Source organism: Eubalaena glacialis, chromosome 3 (genome assembly GCF_028564815.1).
Source record: "Eubalaena glacialis isolate mEubGla1 chromosome 3, mEubGla1.1.hap2.+ XY, whole genome shotgun sequence".
NCBI lineage: Eukaryota > Metazoa > Chordata > Mammalia > Artiodactyla > Balaenidae > Eubalaena > Eubalaena glacialis.
The window spans coordinates 159453518-159471496 of NC_083718.1; the positions used below are offsets into that span (position 1 = coordinate 159453518).

Sequence of the window (17979 nt, forward strand, 5' to 3'; positions counted from 1 at the left end):
GGTGCACCCTGGGGTGCAGGCCAGTGTGGCTGCCGCAGGCCTGTATGCACCCGGCCAAGGAGCGCCTGAGAGTCCAAGGGCAGGTGGCCGCGCACCGGAGCACTCACCTCTTGAACAGGAGAATGGCGATGACAATGAGGATGATGAGGATGACTGCCAGGACGGGGCCCGTCACCCACAGCATCTCGGGTTCCTCCTGCTGCTGGGCTGGTGTCACCTGGACCACGATCTCATCGGAGTAGGGGCTGGAGGCATAGCGCTTCTGTGGCCCAGTGGAGGAAGAGCACAGGTGGTGAGCCCGGGGTGAGATCTCCCACCCTCTGCCCCGCAAACCTGGAGAAAGGGCTCTGGGCCTGGTCTCCCATAACTAAGAGGCTGACCTGGGCCTGGTCAGCTGACTGGGACCCTAGGGCTAGGTCGGGTCTGGCGTTCTGGGTCCTAGGGGTTAGTGCCTTGAGACCCCAGTGCAGGTCCGGGGCCTCTGGGGTGTTTGAGACTGGCCTGGGGGGTGTCTGGTCAGGCCTTGGGTCTTATGCAGACCTGGTCCACGGGTTCCTTCAGGGAGGCAAGCACAAAGCACTGGTAGCTCAGGTCTGGAGACAGCGGTCGGTTGTAGAAGCCCCGGTAGCTCTTCTTGTCCCCCAGGGTGAAAGTCTCAGGGAGCACGTCCACCTGAGCGGCCACATATGGCTTCAGCCGCTCTGCCTGCCGCCGCTGCCGCAGCTCCCCATCGCCCTGCTCGATGGCCTCCAGAAGCTGACAGAGCAGAGCACGGGAGTCACGCAGGGGCCTTGGAGCACACGCTCCTGGGCCCGGGGCCTGGGACATAAACCCCCTGGGCTGAGGCTAGGCTCACCTTCCGTGTAAGGGGCTCAAGCCTGGCCTGACTCACTGTCCTCGTAGAATCATGCTGAATGCCAGACATGGCAATGCCACTCCTCCTAGCCAACCCGGTAAGAAGGGGCCCTCTGGGTAACCTGCCCCAGCCTAACCAGAGAGGGCTGGCTGCACACCACTGCAAGAAGAGGATGGCAGATTCCAAACGTGCTGGGGCTCCACTCTAGCCCCTCTGCGGCCTCCAGACCCTGCGGGCTCCGAAGCTTACAGGGCCCAGAATTCTCTAGATCTGAGAGATGTCTCTGCCACTTCCCACCCCAGGGGATTCTCCACAAACCCCTTTGGGGGAAGTCTCTGTAAGCCCTCCAGGAGTTCTCTGAAAGAGCCCAGGGGCTAGCTCAGAGTCTGTCTCCCTAGAGATGAGGGCAGGCTGCCAATCAGAGAGTGACTCCAGTTTGGGGGGGGATCCCTGGGGCCACAGCCAACCACCTCAATGGGACTGTCATCAGTGCTACCCTTTCTGGTCCCCAGGCACCTCGTCCAGCTCCAGCTCCTCGGGCGTGCTCCATCGCGGCGCCAGCATGCTCCCTCCTACACGGTCAATGGGCACCACCATGATGTAGAACCACCTGGGCGGGCAGAGGGGGGGGAATCAGGACCGTCATCGCCTGCGCTCGCATGGCCAGCCCTGCCCTCCTCCCCTGAGACCTCGTCTGCACACCTGACGAGCGAGGGGTCCAGCACGTGGGGCATGGAGAGAGTGAAGCGGCCATCCTCTATGTAGGCAGAGGCAGGCAGCGGCTTGTGAGGCAGGAGGTCGGGGGCTGTGCGAATGGACACGAGATGCTGCAGGCCCCCCGCACTGCTGCCACGGTTCATCAGCACGAATGAGTACTCTGTGTTCGGCTGCAGGTCTGCGATCAGCTTCCGCATGGAATGCCCATCCACCTCCACACTCTGCCCGTTGTACAGAATCTGCGCGGGACGGGGGCAGGCAGCACGTTTGAGTGAGGCTTCCCATCACGGGCCTGCAGGGCAGAGCACGCGCCCACGCCCAACCGGGATCTGGCATCACAAACACACACGCACAGGCTGGGACTGCAATGAGGGACTGCAGGACTGTGTGTGTGCCAGGTGCAGCTGACTTCACCCACCTTGAAGGGTACAGCTGACTTGTAGGAGTCAGGGACCTCCCAGCTGAGCAGCACAGATGTCTTCATTGCAGCCTCCACACGGAAGTTCTTGGCAAACACTGTTGGGATATAAGGAGGGAGTCAGCTCTGGCTGCGTAGCTGGGGTGAATGAGCCTGAAGGTTTCCCTGCCAGGAAGAGACGCGGCGCGGGGGCCCAGGGGGTTAGGAAAGGCTGCAGAGGACCAAGCACCCCTCACTCCCGCCAGCTTCAATTGCACACAGTTCAGCTCCCAGCCCCGGCTCTTCCTCGCAGTGAGTACCGAGTGGGGCAGATGCCACAGGACCCGTGGTCAGGATCTCCAGAAGTGCTTGGGTGAAGCTGGAGCTTACAGACACCAGGTCAGAGTGACCACAGGTCAGTAGGACTCAGTCAGGAGAAGCATGTGGCCGCACACCAGAGCACAGTAGGCTGTGTTCACTAGAGGTCAGGGGGTCGTGGCCCCAAGAGATTAGTGTTGCATACCCAAGAGTGGTGATGCAGTCAAAAGAGATCAGTGGGTCAAGATCACGAGATTGGAGAGTCACACAGCAGAGGTCAGTAGGTCAAGGACAGCAGAGGTCAGGGGTCACACACCGAGAATGTGGCACCCCTTCACTAGAGGTTAGTGGTCATGGACATGAGAGATTGGAGTGTCACACACCAGAGGTTGGTGGATCACAGTTGCCAGAGGTCAGTGGGTCAAGGAGAGCAGAGGTCCCCAGGCGCAGCCACATGCCCGCAGCACACACCTTGCTCCATGGGCATGGTCCGGGACTGGATGCTGGGGCTGAGCGGGCCGGCGCCTTTGCTGGTGCGTGCACGGACCTTGACGTCGTAAGTGGTGTCTGGCTTGAGGCTGGAGAGCGTCAGGTGGGTGTCGGCAGTGATGTTCTGCAGCTCCTGCTGGCTGTTGATGTCACGGTACACCACGGTATAGTTGGTGATGCGCCCGTTCCTCTCCGCCAGCACCGGGGGGTCCCAGGTCAGTTCCGTGGTAGATGTGGTCAGCCCTATCACACGCAGGTTTTGGGGGAAACCACTGGGAGCATCCTCGGGGGTCGTGATCTCCTTCTCGAACTCCTCGCCCGGGCCGGCCCGGTTCTTGGCAGCAAGCCGGAAGATGTAGGTGGCCCCTCTGTGCAGGCCAGTGACCGTAAAGTGCTGGTCGTCCTTGCCAAAATCGATGGTGTTGGGCCGTGCCTCGTCGGCCCGGTGGTACTGCAGCCGGTAGCCCAGCAGCTCCCCAGGCAGCTCCTTGGGTGGGTGCCACTGGAGCAGCGCGGTGTTCATGGCCGTGGTGCTGACCATCATGGTGGGCCGGCCTGGGACTGAACAACCACGCACTGGGCTCTGGCCCTGCTCCCCCCCGGCCCCACCCTCAGCTCTGTCCCCGACCCCTCAACTCACCTGCTCCTGTGGTCGTGACAATTTTGGGCTTGCTGCGGGCACCGTCCCCCTTGGTGGTGTAGGCGGCGACAGTAATGGAGTAGGTGGTCTCCGGGGTCAGGCTGCTGATGGTGGTTTCCTAAGGCAGGAGGAAGGGCCCATTCCCATCACAGCAGAGCAAGGAGGGACCAGAGCGGGCCAGCCACCTCAGGACTTTAGCCGGCGGGGCCCCCCTGGGCACACAGGGCCAGAGGTCCCCGGAGAGGGGGCTGTGAGCTGCTGGACTCTACAGAAGGCAGGACAGGCAGGTGGATGTGTGCCCAGGAGGACCCAGCCCATCCCGGGAGCAGCAAGCCTAAGGCAGACAGTCTGCTCATTCTTCCTTTCAGACAAGAACAAAGTGCCACACTGTTCCTTCACTCCACTGTACTATGAATGACACCTCGTGAGGTCTGGGCGCATGTGACACACAGAGCACACTGCCTCGCGTGCACAGAGCCTTGCGTGGCTCTTGGCACACACATGCATGCAGCCGATGGCTCCTCCTGCACCAGCAGGCGGAGGGCCACCTGTAGATACTAACGCATGTGTGCACGCACACCACAGAGCGAGGTGGAGGGGTGGGCCAGCGCGCCACCCTGCAGGACCAAGTCGGCACCCCTCCTGCCCGCCTCTAGGCACTGGCTCTGTGAGCACCTTATGCCCTGCAATGCTTCCTGAGCCAGGGAGGAGAGACGAGGAGGACAGAGAAACCCCACCCTGGGGAGCACACTGTCCCCAGCGATGCCTGCGAAGTCAGCCAGGGCAGTGTCCCCCTGCCTTGGCAGGCCTTGCCCACACGCCCATCTCCAGCCAAGGCATCATTTCTGGACATGCCGAGAAACACCACGGGAGGCCAAGCCACACCACACAGAGGGAAAAGTGGGAAAAAGGGAGGGGACCGCCGCGCAGTGGGAACAGAGCTGTCACCACCAACCCTGGTGTCCCTCCAGCTCTGAGTCTCGGGTGGGGCCACTGCAGCCGCCACCAACCTCTCGCAGGCCCCCTCCTGCCCTGGCTGGAGGGTCTCCCAGGGCTGGGGCTCCAGAAGGCACCGATGCCGGAACCCGGCCCCCAGACTCCCTTCCCAGCCTGGGCCTGGAGCAGGTGATTTTTCACTCCAGGGATCAATAAGGCCTAACGATCAGGATCGGATTTAACTCCATCTCCATCCGGCTAGAGCAGGGGCCAGGCCCTGGTCGATCTTGAACACGGGCCTGAAATTGCCGCTCGACAGGTGAGAAGTAAGGATTAGAGGAAATGCCAACCACTGCTCAGCTTGGGGCTCGTGCCTAAGCGCCAGTTTTCTCTGGACGTGGTTGGTGCCCTGTGGATCTTGGCGGCTCAGGCTGGGAGGAAAGGCGGGGGAGGGGGAGTGTCCCATGAGCCCAGCCTGACCCAGGTCTTGCCCGCGCTCGCACACCTCTTACTTACATAGTCCTCGGACTCCTCTGGCCGCCACTGACCGCGGGAGAGGGAGAGAAAGGGAGACAGGATGTGAAGGACTCTGGCTCTGAGGGGGCCTGGCCAGGGAGGGCAGATGGCGGGCACGGGCCTCTGAAGTGCCCCGGGGGGTGGCAACCCAGGACCACTCCCCATCCAAAGATCCCAGCCCCTGCCTCATGAGCCCAAATGTGTGTGAGCCCAACTTTGGGCACCAGGGATGAGGAGGTGAGACCTGGAGAGCGGAGGGCCAGATCGAGAGGGCTCCCTGACACTGAGGGGTCGGAGGGCGCCACCTGGAGGTACTTCGAGGGAAAGGCTGCCAGACTTGAGGGGTGGGCTCCACAGCTCAGGCAGAGGGGAGAGAAGATGCCGAGGGCAGAACACCTGGTTTGCCGGGGCCAGTCCTGGCCTAGGCTTGCCGACCTGGTATGATTATTCACAATGTCCCCTTTCACTCTCAAAAGTATCCTAGTTGGGAAGACAGATTAGCCAGTGGCCCTAGGCAAGGAGGGTTGCCCTAGGAACAGCAGGAGCTATACTGTGGCTGGAAGGGGCCCAGGCAGGCTGGCCAGCAAGATGATAAGGGCCGTGAGTGCCAAGCTCAGAGCCTGGACCCTGCCCCACAGGCACAGGGGAAGCCCTCAGACCCCTGTTGCTTCCTGGGATGCCTGAAAATCAAGGTAGGAAGGCATATTTCTGGGCTGGCACTGCTGCGCATTCTTGGTACATTCTTCTTTAGGCCGTGGTGCCTGTAGGTTTACTAGCTGGACAGGTAGAGGGAGGGAGGTTCTGTGGCACTGGAGGGCTGGCGGCTGGCAGCTGTCCAGCACAGCACAGGGAGATGGTCCACGCCATCCCCAGGATAGACGTGCCATGGGGTCCTCCAGCCCAGCGACCCTCTCGGTGTCGGTCAGGTCTCTGTCCAATGGCCCCAGTGCCTCTGTTCTGGGAAGCTCTCTTGTAAAGTCCTTGCGAGGAGTGTGGGACAAGATACGGGAGGAGGCCATCAACCGTCCCTCCTGGCCACAGCCACTTTCTAGGGTGTGGCTGGGCCCAGCGCTGCTCTAGGTTCCTTGCCTGGGGCATCCTGCGACGTCCAAGCCAGGCCTGGGAATGGAGGTGCTCACGAGGAGGAGAGTGAGAGAGAAGAAGGGAAAGACAGAGGCTGAAGCAAAACAGAGGGAGAGAGGATGGAAGGGATTAGAGGACAGGAAAGAGAAGAGAATGAGAGACAAAAACACACTCAGGGAGAGGGAGAGACAGAAAGAGAGAGAGGAAGGAAAAACAGACCATGGGAAAGGGACAAAATGAATGGATAAAGAAGATGTGGCACATATATACAATGGAGTATTACTCAGCCATATAAAGAAACGAAATTGAGTTATCTGTAGTGAGGTGGATGGACCTAAAGTCTGTCATACAGAGTGAAGTAAGTCAGAAAGAGAAAAACAAATACTGTACGCTAATGCATATATACGGAATCTAAAAAAAAAAAAATGGTACTGATGAACCTAGTGGCAGGGCAGGAATAAAGACGTAGACATAAAGGACTTGAGGACACGGGGTGGGGGTGGAAGGGGGACCTGGGGCGAAGTGAGAGTAGCATCGACATATATACACTAGCAAATGTAAAACAGATAGCTAGTGGGAAGCTGCTGCATAGCACAGGGAGATCAGCTCGGTGCTTTGTGTCCACCTAGAGGGGTGGGATAGGGAGGGTGAGAGGGAGGCTCAAGAGGGAGGGGATATGGAGACATATGTATGCATATGGCTGATTCACTTTGTTGTACAACAGAAACTAACACAGCGTTGTGAAGCAACTAAACTCCAATAAAGATGTATTAAAAAAAAAAAAGGAGACGGGAGGTGGAGTCAGAGACCTGGAGAAAGAGACAAACTTGAGATGGAGACACACATGAAAGGAGACAGGTCTGGCCACACAGCAGTGGAGGGCACGCACCGCGTGGTTCTTTCAGAACTGACGGGGCCTGGACTGAGCAGATGGTGCTGTGGGGAAGGACAGGCTGTGGTGTCCTTGACCAGGTGCTCGGGGGACAGCTGGACCCTGTGGCCAGGCTGGGGACCGGGCCCCATCTGCTCTTCTCCTAGCTTGGAGCAGAACAATCCAGTCCCGGCGGGCCTGCAAGGGCAGGCCCTCCGCCTTCACTCGGCTTCCCTAGAGCCCGGGCTCATGTTTACCTCCTGTCACAGGTTGTCTGTGGCCAAGAGGACAGTGCCCCTCGTCCTATGGCCCAGCTCCCTCCAAACCACTTAGGACCAGAAGGGGGCACCCGAAGTGAAGTGGCTTCTTTGGAACCCCACTGGCTGCAGCTGTGCTGCTGGCCCCCTGGGGCAGGAGGGGCCAGAGGGAGCTCATTCCTGGGATGTTTCTGGGTGGGTGTGTCCGCTGAGACTCCAGGAAGAGCCCTCAACCTGCCCCAGGAATGCAGGAGGGTCCAAAAGCCCACCTCCTCCACCCCATTCCCTCAGCACCAGGCAGGCCAGAGGAGGAAGAGGGCGCCCTCTGGGCAGCGGGCTGAGCCCAGCCGGAGAGACAAAGGCCCTCGTCTGCCTGTGGGTAAGTCCACCTCTAAGCGCAGCACGGAGAACACAGGATACGTGCTTGCACCTCTGATCCCAGCCCAGGTGGGGTGAAAAGCTGGACAGGGAGGGTGTGTGGGTTCTGCGGGGAATTGGGCTCTACCCCACCACAGCCCTGATTCTGGATGGAAAGCCCCTGAGCACAGACACACCAGGCATTGTGAATCTTCAGCAGAATATTTTGGGAGGTAACTCGTGGTAGCAATTACAGCCCTTTCCCAGGAATCCTGAGACCAGACTTCTTAACTGAGCTCGGCCACCCCTTACTGGGAAATTCAGGCCCCCTCGCCTAACCTCCCAGTACGCCAGGTTTTCCATCTGGGTAGCCAACCAGTGCTGAGAATAGCCCAGGGACTTCACCTCAAGCTCACGGGCAAAATCATCATCCTCTGAGGACAAAGGGCACAGAGTGAGGTGTGACACTGGGCGCAGGCCCAGCCCTTGAGAGCAAACATCAGGGGCTGTGCCATCCCCCTGCGTGCCAGGCACGGAGCAACACCCCAGCCCAGCCATTCACAGAACTCTGCAATGCCAAGGGCCAAGTCGGGGGAGATGACCACCCGGCTGTGGGAGCAGGGCTGCTGAGGAGGAAAGCACATCTCGACAGCCCAGCCTGACAGCGAATGCACTTTCCGAAAACCACAAAGGAGGGCTTGAGGGGGCTGAGGCCTGGGTCTGTGCGGACAGTGCTCCTCACTGCTAGTGCTGGTGGCTGAGCCACAGAGGTGACTGCCAGGCTGGGACTGTCACCAGGGCAGATGGGGCTGGCCGAGCCTGGACTGGCACAGCTCAGGCAGACCTAAGACGAGAGGAGGGAGTGTTCCTGGCAGCTGGCCCTAACCTCCTGGTCTCAGCGCTTTCCTAGCCCGATACAGCAGGATGTCTTGGTGTCACAGTCCCTGAGAGCAGGTAGGGGAGGGGAGCAAACCTGGGCTCCAAAGAGGAAGTGGAATATGCTGGTCTCGCCCACCCGCCCACCTCCCAGTGTCACACCTGGGCCTCGGCCAGCATGACGTCCTGGATGATGGGTGGGCCGCGGGGCTCGCCATTCTCTAGCCGCACATAGGTGACCTGGTAGCCGCGGATCTGACCGTGCTGCTTGCTGGGGACGGGCAGCTTCCAGGAGACGCGCACGGCAGTGGAGTTCAGCGGCTCCACCTCCACCTTCCGTGGCGGCCCGCTGGGCACTGGGGACCAGGTGGAGAAGGAAGTTAGGTGTGTGGTATGGATCCGGGCTCAGGCGGGCACAGCATGCTCCAGGGCCTTGCCTTCGCACCCCACTGCCCCAGGAAAGGCCCTGATGCAGTTTCCTTAGACTGTCTGCCCTAGAGAGGAACGTGGAGGGCTCCCTCTTCCTGGCATGGGGAAGAGCCCGGGACCCTGCGACCCCTCTGGCCCAGGGCTGCCTCACTTGGTGGGGAGGGCAGAGGTGGAGAACAGGTGGAGGCGGGGCACCAGGCCTTCGGCCACCCCAAGTCAGCACAACCTGGCCTATCTCCTGGGCCCCACATCACGCCAACGTCTAGTGAGGCAGAGCCTCAGTGATTCTCCTGAGTGATTCTACTAGCCTCCCCAGTCCTCCTCCTTTCAAATCTTGGGTGGGCTGCCTCTTCGGCCTTAGCCTTTTAAGGCTCCAGCTGCCTTGAGGAAGCCCCGAAGCTGGGATTTGGGCACAGGCTGTCCCACAAGCTACATCTCCCCAGTTGGGGCCATTAAGCCTGCACTGGGAAGACAGCAAGTCCTTCTGGGCTTGCGGGAGGCCAAGGCCCTGGGAGCCCGGCGCGGGGGTCCAGGCGGCACGGCGGCCCCCGCCCCCGCCTGCCCTCGGCGCTGCCTACCGTCCTCGTCGGTGCGCACCAGCACCGGGCTGCTCTCGGGGCCGGGGCCCACGTCCGTGTGCGCCCGCACCCACACCCGGTACTCCGTCCACTTCTCCAGGCCCACCAGGTCCCAGCTGGAGTGCTCGCGGCCGATGCCGTCCACCACGTGCCGCTCGCGGTCCTCGCCGTCCACCGCCTCGTAGGCCACCGAGTACTGGGTGATAACGCCGTTGCGGCTGTCGGCTGGCGGTGGGACCCAACTTACCCGGACCGTGGTGGAGCCCACGCTCACGCACGTCACCTTCTGGGGAGGGGCGGAGGGGGCTGGGGAAGACAAATGGGGGGAAGCAGGCAGATGGAAGGTGGGGGTCAGAGGCATGGCGACCAGTCACAGAGGACGGGAAACTCACGCAGGCAGGCTACTCCCCGGGTGCATCATGGCTATCCCAGGGCCCCTCCAGGCAGGCTACCGCCACTGCCGCCAGACAGCCCGGCTCCCTCTGGACCACAGGCTCTTCTTTCTCTCTCTCTCTCTCTCTCACACACACACACACACACACACACACACAGCTCTAACACAGCGCCTCACACACATACACTGTCTCACACACAACGCACAGGGCATCAGACACACACAAGCACGGGGCCACGCCACCGTCACTCCTGGTCACACCCACAACCACACACGGAGACCCTCCCCAGCTGCTGTGCTCACAGCTCTCTCTCTTCTCAGGACAAGTGACCTGATGGCTCTTCTGGTGCGAGGCTGCCTCGACACGGTGTCTGCGGCTGAGCCACAGGAAACCGTGGAGACTGGAGGCCCCCAGGCAGTTTGAAGGGAAAGTGCCCATCTAAGGGGCTCTCACTCATCAGGCTCCTTGGGTGTCAGGAGGTGGGTCTGTGCCCTCCTCGTTCCCAGTGATGTTTCCGGCTCCTAGTCCCACGGAGGACTCTGCTGCCATCACTTGGGCTTTCTCATCTCGAGTTCTGCCACCACCTCCTGCTCAGGTGACTCCAGCAGCCCCTCGATCCACTGGCTCATCCAGAGATCCCTCATCTTCAGAGCTTTCTCCTCCCCTGCGCTGCTGTGGTCCTGCTCCAGATGCTGCCACTCTCTCTAAAACTGTGGCCTCCAATACCCCCTCGCAGGCCCTCACCTCTTGGCTCAGCTCAGCTGCTCAGGGCCCCCAGCACTGCACCTGCTCCTCACCCCCGGGGACCTCACCCATTGACCTACCTCCTTACTGCTCTCGATACTCAGCTTAGAACCTCACCACTCTTACCAACACCCCAAATTCCCCTCTCTGAGCTCCTGCCCAGCCCGTCCCAAGCTCTGAAGGAACCCACCCCCCATCTCCTCCAAGGTGGCATGGGGGTGGGTAGAAAAAGCCACCAAGGCAGGTTGGCACTCTGTGAGCGCCCCATGGCCTCCCCCGGGCCGTCCATGCTGCCGGCCGGTCTCTGCTCTCTGCTCGGCTCCCTCTGCCACTTAATACAAAGTACCTTCCACCTCCTCCACGCTCCTCAAACCTCCAGCTCCCGTCACCTCCCTTCCTCTCAGCAAATGACCCCATCTCCTACTTTGCAGAGAAAACCGAAGCCTCCCAACAGCAGCTTCTCCATCTCTTGCTACCAAACCCACCAGCCTGCAACGGCTCCGAGTCTCTCCTTCCCTCCCCTGGGAAGGGAGAGGGGTGCCCTCCTGTCCAAGGCCAATCTCTCCCATCGCCCGTGCTCTGCCCTCTTCCCCACCCCCTGAGCCTCCAACTGTCTTTCTCTTTTCCATATTTTTTACTTCTCCTCATTGACACATTCCCAACAGCATTTAAATATGCTCAAGATTTCCCCATCTTAAAAGACACATCCCATCCTCAGCCCCAGAGCTTCCCCCCGCTACTGCACCAGCTACAGTGTCCCCTTCCCCCAGCTAAGCTCTCTGTCTCTACTTCCTCACCTCTCATACACGCCTCGTGGAACTCCAGTCAGCTTCGGCCCCTCACGCCAGGTCCACCCCTCCACATTACTAGACCTAGCGGACACGCCTGCGTCCCTCTGGCCCTGATCACTCAGCAGCAGCATCTGGTCTCCTTCTTGAAACCCTCTTCTTCCAACCACCAAGACTCCCCTCTCCTGGATTTCCTCCCGTCTCTGGTCCTCCTTCTCACAGCCCACCTCCAGCCCCGGGCCTGGATTCCAGCAGCCTGCCAAGCATCAGCACGTGGATGGCACACAGCATCCTGAGCTTGGGGGCCTTGGAACCATGTGCGCCCCTCGCACCTGCTTCTGTCCCGTTTCCCGTCCTAGGGAGCGGCACTGCTCTCCTCCCAAGTCTCCACACCACGTACAAGGCTTCACCCAATGTGTCCCTCTCTCTCTCAGTCTCCTACACCTAACCCATCCCCAAGTCTGGCCAGCGGCATCCCAGACAGCTTTCAAATCCACCCCACCACCTCACCTGAGCCGCCGTCTCTTGCCTAGACTGATGCACAGCCTCTTCACTGATCTCCGGTGTCCTGTCGGGCTGGCCCGTGCGTTTGCACGCGGTAGGCAGGCAGCCCTCCTGCCTGTCCTCTGTCCCCGAGGCCCTGAATGCTGTGGTCTGGCGGCTGCTCCAGCCACACTGGCCAGCTGCTCGTCCCTGACCACAACCAAGTGCCTTCCTGCTTCTTGGTCTTTTGTACCTGCTGACCCCCTGCCTGGGGCCTCCGTGTCACCCAAGGAAGCCCTCCTCGACCCCTCAAATCAGATGAGGTTCCCGTCACATCATCTCTCCGCTGTCTCCTCTGCAGCACTTTACACAAATACAATTAAAAGCTCATTTGGATAACTGTGGGTTTAATATCTGTCTTCCCCACTAGACTAGGACCCCCTTGGGCAGAGGCTGTGTCAGGGTTGTGCTGCTGGCCCTGCAGTGTGCATGGGCCCCCAACAGGAGCATGGCAGGTGCTTATGGAATGAATCTATGAACGTCGGGTCACACATGGCACATTCACACAGTCCCATGTGACATGGACAGCCTCAGAAGACCATCACGTGTCATCACATGTGCTCACTGTCTCAACGCCATGATCCCAACCAGCCACACACGCATGGTCCCGTTATCACATTCAGCCTCACAGACAGTGGCCCACTGTGGCCACGTGACCAGACAGCCTGTGGGCTCACGGTCTGTCACTGGGACAGCTGCAGAGGACCCAGACACCCCGAGACACACTCGCTGGATCCCAGTCCTAAGAACAGCCACACAGACCCGATCACAGTGACATACACGTTCAGGTGCTGCACAGCTAGCTGCTCGAACGTGCACATGCTCACGGCATCAGAGTCTCACTCACGCAGGAACACAGTAACACACCACACCACAAAGTGGGCTCACACATGGCCTCACGGACAGTCCACCACACGGGTGGCCACACAGTCCCAACGCGGGTCACACGGTCTCATCTGTCCTGTGCGCAGCTGGCTCAGTGTGATTGCATGGCTCACACAGATTCTCATGGAGGGGGCAAGAGGTAGGAATATGGGTAACAGGGAGATGAGATGTGGGGATGTGGGGAAGGAAGACACCCACCAAAGCAGGTCTGGGACACAGTGAGCACAGCGGTCCCTCCACTGAGGGTGGCCCAGGGGGCTAGTGTGACCAGCACCGAGTGAGTGGGAGGAGGAGATGAATCAGAGACATAGAACTTACCTGGGTGGGGGTGGGGCTGAGGGAGGGCAGGAGTCGGGCAGGGAGCAGCGAGGGCAGCAGCCGCCTGGATGCAGACTAGAGGGCACTTACCTGTCCCTCACTTGGGGTCCAGACTGAGCCCAGGGCCCAACAGATCTGACCACCCACCTGGTCGAAGGGAAGGGGTATGTGTGTGTCCATGTCCCGCCCAGCCGTAGCAGACAGTGGCCCCGGGAGACACTCACTGGATTGTGCTGTGCGAGCCTCAATGGTGGGGGTGAAGACGCCCACCCCCATCTCGGAGCGGGCAGCCAGCTGGAAGCGGTACAGGGTGTCGGGCTTCAGGTCCTCTACAGTGTAGGAGGAGGTGGGGTCGAAGGTCACCTTGTGCTGGAAGAGCAGGGAGCACTCACTGACTGCCCTGACCTGAAAGGTCACTCAGAGGTCACCCCCAACATGGGCTGCAGCTGACCCCTGGGGACCCACTGTGGCTGCAGGGCTGGTTCCCTGCCACGTGGCCACCTGGACCACGCAAGGGCACCTCACCGACCACATGGCCATGGGAACACCAGGGATACGTGGCCCCAGGGAACTTTAGGGCTCTACTGGAGCCACGTGAGCCACAGAGCCTAGGAGACCCAGGACAGACCTAGGGCCTTTGTCCCTGGCACAGGGGTGACAAAGACTAAGAACCACACAGGCCACATGGCCCCAGAGCCTCAAGGGGCTGTGCCCACACAACCACAGAAATCCAGAAGAGCCTGCCTGGGTGAGCCCACCACAGATCGCCAAGGACCAGGCGGAGCCCTCCCGCCTCTGGCCCTGCTGAGCGCTCACCTGCTGGCCCGCGTCCTCCGCCGCCCAGTACACCAGCTCATACTTGATGATCCGCTCCTGCGGAGGCAGCAGCCACGAGAGCTGGATCCTGGTGTCGGAGTCCGCGTCGGCCTGGAAGTCCGCGGGCTGGGCGGGCACTGCAACACCCCGTGCCCGGCGCCATCAGCCTCGCCAGTCACCCCGAGGGCAGGGGCACCCAGGGGGAGGAGGCAGGGGAAGTCAGGGTCTCACCCCCACGCCCGCCCCGCCTCCCCCAGTGGCCGTGGGGGCGGACACGGGCCCCAAGCTCATGGCTGAGGGAGGAGGTGCCGCCCAGCCCTGCCCACCCCAGGTCTGCCCGGCCGGCCAGCACCTACCTCCCTGCTGTGTCTTGACCTGGATGGTGGGGCTGGGGGGGCCGTCACCCACGGCGGTGAAGGCCAGCACGCGCAGGCTGTAGGTGATGCCGGGCAGCAGGCTGCCCACGGTGGTGAGGAGCCCGGCGTCCGTGTTGTGTTTGTGCCAGGCGCTCAGGGGGCGGCGGGAGTCGGGGGTGTAGTAGACACGGTAGCCCCGCACCAGGCCGTTGGGCTCCTCAGGCGGCTCCCACTGCACCAGCATGGTGCTGGCGCTCAGCATTCGCGCCTGCACGCGGCGCGGGGGGCTGGAGGGCGCCTGCTCCCCCGTGCGCGCCCGCACCGCCTCGCTGGGGGGCCCGCGCCCGATGCTGTTCACCGCCAGCACGCGGAAGGCGTACTCCGAGAACGGGCTGAGGCCGCCGATGCTGTAGCGGGTGGTGGCCACGCCGTCCACCTCCTGGAAGGGGCCCTCCGCACCCGCTGGACGGTACTGGATGCCGTAGTAGGACACGGGCTCTGAGTTCCCAGAGTCCCAGGTCAGGGTGACACTGGTGGCAGTTGTCTCTGTCACCACAAGGTCAATCGGAGGCTTCGGCAGAGCTGGGGACAAAGTGCAAAGCTCAGGACTGCCTGAGGTCATGACCCCAGGAGCCAACCCTGCCCTTGGGATTCATCCAACCGGAGTGTGGTTGAGCCCCACAGCCCACCCTGAAGAATGGCCTGGAAAGCCCTTGGTGACCTCTGAGTTCACTTAGTGGGGGCTGGTGGCCTTGGGTCATTCACTGTCTACCCAAGTCACTTCTAGGACTCCTTGGATCCTCACGTCAGCCCTGGTGACTCATCTAACAAACAGACCCAGAGGGGGCCTGCCCGGGCCCCATGCAGATGGGAGGCACACAGGCTGGGGAGCAGAGATCTCTGCCTCTGCAGCATGTCTGGGCTCCTCCATTGGCAAGAATGTGTAACAGGGGCTGGGAGAGGGAAGATACTTCCTTAGGGAATGGCCCTGGATTTGAGAAAGCGTGACGGGCTGCTGGCCCCACAGACCACGTGGCTTGGCTCAAACTGAAGGTGAGGTCCCAGGTCCACAGCCAATCACTCAACAAATAATACTGAGTGCCGACTCTGTGCCAGGCACTGTGCTAGGGCTGAGGACACACTGTCACACAGTCACGCCCCTGCTCTCGTGGGGTTTACACTCCAGCGTAAGAGAGAAACGATCAGTGAGTTGATAATCATGGTTCTGGTATGGGTAAGGACAGCAGAAAGCAGGGTGCTGAGATGGAGAAAAATCCAGGGGTGTTCTTGGATGGGGTGATCGGGGAAAGCTTCACAGAACTGAGACCTGGAGAGCGAGATGGAGCCAGCGATGGCAAGGGAGGGGTGAGGGCACGGCGAAACTGAGGACCGCCAGCCTGCTTGGTTCATGGCAGTGAGGATCCTGGTCTTCATCCTAAAAGCAGCCGGAAGCCACTGGAAGGTGTTTCTCCCTTTCTTTAAAGGGGGTAACATGATCCTGCTTTACCTTTTGAAAAAGATGATTCCAACTGCAAAATGGGGGGGGGGGTGTTGGAAGGGAGAGTGGAAGCAGGACACCCCAAGGAGTCTGCTCTACATGCGCCTGTCCCAGGGCTCCGGGCGGGGAGAACCCACCCTCCTTGGCTACTGTTTCCCATCCTTCTTGCCAGGAAGCTGGTAAAGCCGAGGGCCTGGTGTTATGTAGTGGTTAGAGTGGTGTGTGGTGGGATCAAGACGCCCAGGGTTCAGGTCCCTGCTCCATCATTTACCTCCGTATGACCCTGCACCTCAGTTTCCTGACTTAAAAAATAAAATCGGGACAATGAGAGCACCTATCTCCAAGCGTGACACCACCTGAACAAAATAGTCTTTGCTTACTAACCCACACAGCGTCTGCCCCCAGGGACCCAACACCTGTTAGCTATAATGATTAAGACAATTTCTGACAGAAACCCCTCCCTCCACCAACTAAGGGCCAGGAGGACCCCGAGGCCGGGCACCAGGAGAGCAACGACCCTCAATCCAACGACCCTGGATTTTTCTCCTGCCTGTACCCCGGCAGCCGCACTCGCCTGCCACGTCCCCTGCTACAGGGAAGGCCACGGGCCATGGCAGGCATGCCAGTGGCGCTCACCTTTCACGGTGACCTGGGCCGTGGCCTCAATCATGCCCAGCGAGGAGATGGCCACACAGGTGTAGTTGGCGGAGCGCACCACGTTGCTGAGCTCCAGCACGTTGCGGCCGACCGGCATCTCATCCTCCTTGGTGAGCTCCTCGGCCCCCATCATCCACTTCACATAGGGCATGGGTGCACCCACGGCGACGCACGTCAGGTTCACGCTGCCGCCCGGCATCACCTCCTGGCTGCTGGGAGGGATGGAGAAACGAGGAGCCACGCGGCGCACTGCGGGAGGAGGGAGAGAGGCACTCACAGCCCGGGCAGGACACGTGGGGGGATGCAAGGGCAGGGGCCCCTCATCCAGGAAGCCCCTCTCATCAGAGCCAATCCCACCTCAGAGACAGGAGGGGCGGAGTCCCTGGGTCCCGGCTGACCACCTCCCACCCCGCTCTCAGGAACTGTCTGGAACACGAGAGATTCCACAACCAAGCTCCCATTTTACAGCCTAGGAAACTGAGGCCCAGGGTCACACAGGGACTCACTGCAAGGCCTTGTCAGGGCCACATCCCAGGTCGCCTTCCAGTGCCCGCCCCTACCTGCTCCTGACCCCCCAGGGGTCTCCAGAGGGGCTAGCTGGGGCACTAGTGAAAGAGATCCAGGCATCCCAGGGTGGAGGGTCCTCAGGGCATGACTGGGGCAGGGCAGAGGGTCAGCCCGAAAGTGACACGGCCACCTTCTCTCGAGCCACTGCCTCCACCTCCAGACCATGGTCCCAGGGGAAGAGATGAGGGCATGACCACTTGCCAGGACCTCAGCCATGCTCAAGGCACAGCCTGAGAACCCAGGAGTAGGGGCGGCCTCCAGGAGGGACTGGGCAGGGGTTTCGGTTCGGGGCGGGCCAGGGACGTGGTCCGCGGGCAGGATGGGCATGACGATGGCAGTAACATGATGAGGGTGTCAAGCAGACGGCCTTCAGCACCAATGAACGAGGATCTCAAAGGGGAGGGTGGCTGTGCCTGGCCACGACCTCCGGCCTTGGGCTCCCCGGGTCAGAAGCTGTTCTGAGCCTCTCAGTCCAAGGTGCAGCCTGGACCCCCCCCAATCCCCCCGCCAAAGTCACAAGCTCGGCACAGACTTTTGGAACATGCAGAGGGAGGGAAGGCAGGCAAGACCTAGCCATGGGCAGGCATGCTTGGCATGCAGACGGGGCATGCAGCTGGTTGGCATAGGCTGGGGTGTGTCCTTCCTGGGCACCCCTACACACAGGGCTGGAGAAGGCAGGCAGCGAGCCTAAGAGACCAGAGGGGACCACTCAGAGTGTAGGTCTCTGAGGGCGCTTGCTGGGGAGCCCAGGCATGCGAAGGACCCATGGTGCTACATCGAGAGCACCTCCACCACAAGTGCCAGACTGCTGCTCGCACGGCCCAAAAGCACAGAATCAGAGCTCGAAGTAACTGCAGACACCACCTGGTCCAACCTATGACCTCGCTACACAGGGGTCAAAGTGGCAGCCCACACACCAGACATCCAGCAAATCACCAGGTCCTGCTAATGCACCACCTAAAATATCTTTCAAACACTAATTTCTCTCCAAGTCCACAGGTGACTGCCACCTCCAAAGTCCAAGCCACCATCCTTCCCTGAATTGCTGTACCAGGTTCTCCTCTGCTCCTCCTGCCTTGCTGTCACCCTCTG

At 60.9% G+C, this 17979-nt stretch overlaps 1 protein-coding gene across 4 annotated transcripts in view; it reads right to left on the reverse strand.

The window, feature by feature from the left end:
• Positions 1-17979, reverse strand: part of PTPRF (protein tyrosine phosphatase receptor type F) — an 85851-nt gene that overhangs the window by 15424 nt on the left and 52448 nt on the right. Inside the window, exons 8-21 of one of the 4 annotated variants that reach the window (XM_061184337.1) lie at positions 16300-16569; positions 14166-14747; positions 13810-13946; positions 13218-13362; positions 9321-9626; positions 8476-8669; positions 4870-4896; positions 3418-3535; positions 2760-3338; positions 1992-2089; positions 1559-1812; positions 1373-1466; positions 541-756; positions 108-262 (exon numbers count right to left, since the gene is read on the reverse strand). In XM_061184337.1, coding sequence (XP_061040320.1) covers positions 108-262; positions 541-756; positions 1373-1466; positions 1559-1812; positions 1992-2089; positions 2760-3338; positions 3418-3535; positions 4870-4896; positions 8476-8669; positions 9321-9626; positions 13218-13362; positions 13810-13946; positions 14166-14747; positions 16300-16569 — 3175 coding nt within the window. The remainder of the gene's footprint in view (positions 1-107; positions 263-540; positions 757-1372; positions 1467-1558; positions 1813-1991; positions 2090-2759; positions 3339-3417; positions 3536-4869; positions 4897-8475; positions 8670-9320; positions 9627-13217; positions 13363-13809; positions 13947-14165; positions 14748-16299; positions 16570-17979) is intronic. The other 3 variants (XM_061184338.1, XM_061184339.1, XM_061184340.1) reach the window with 3 other exon arrangements.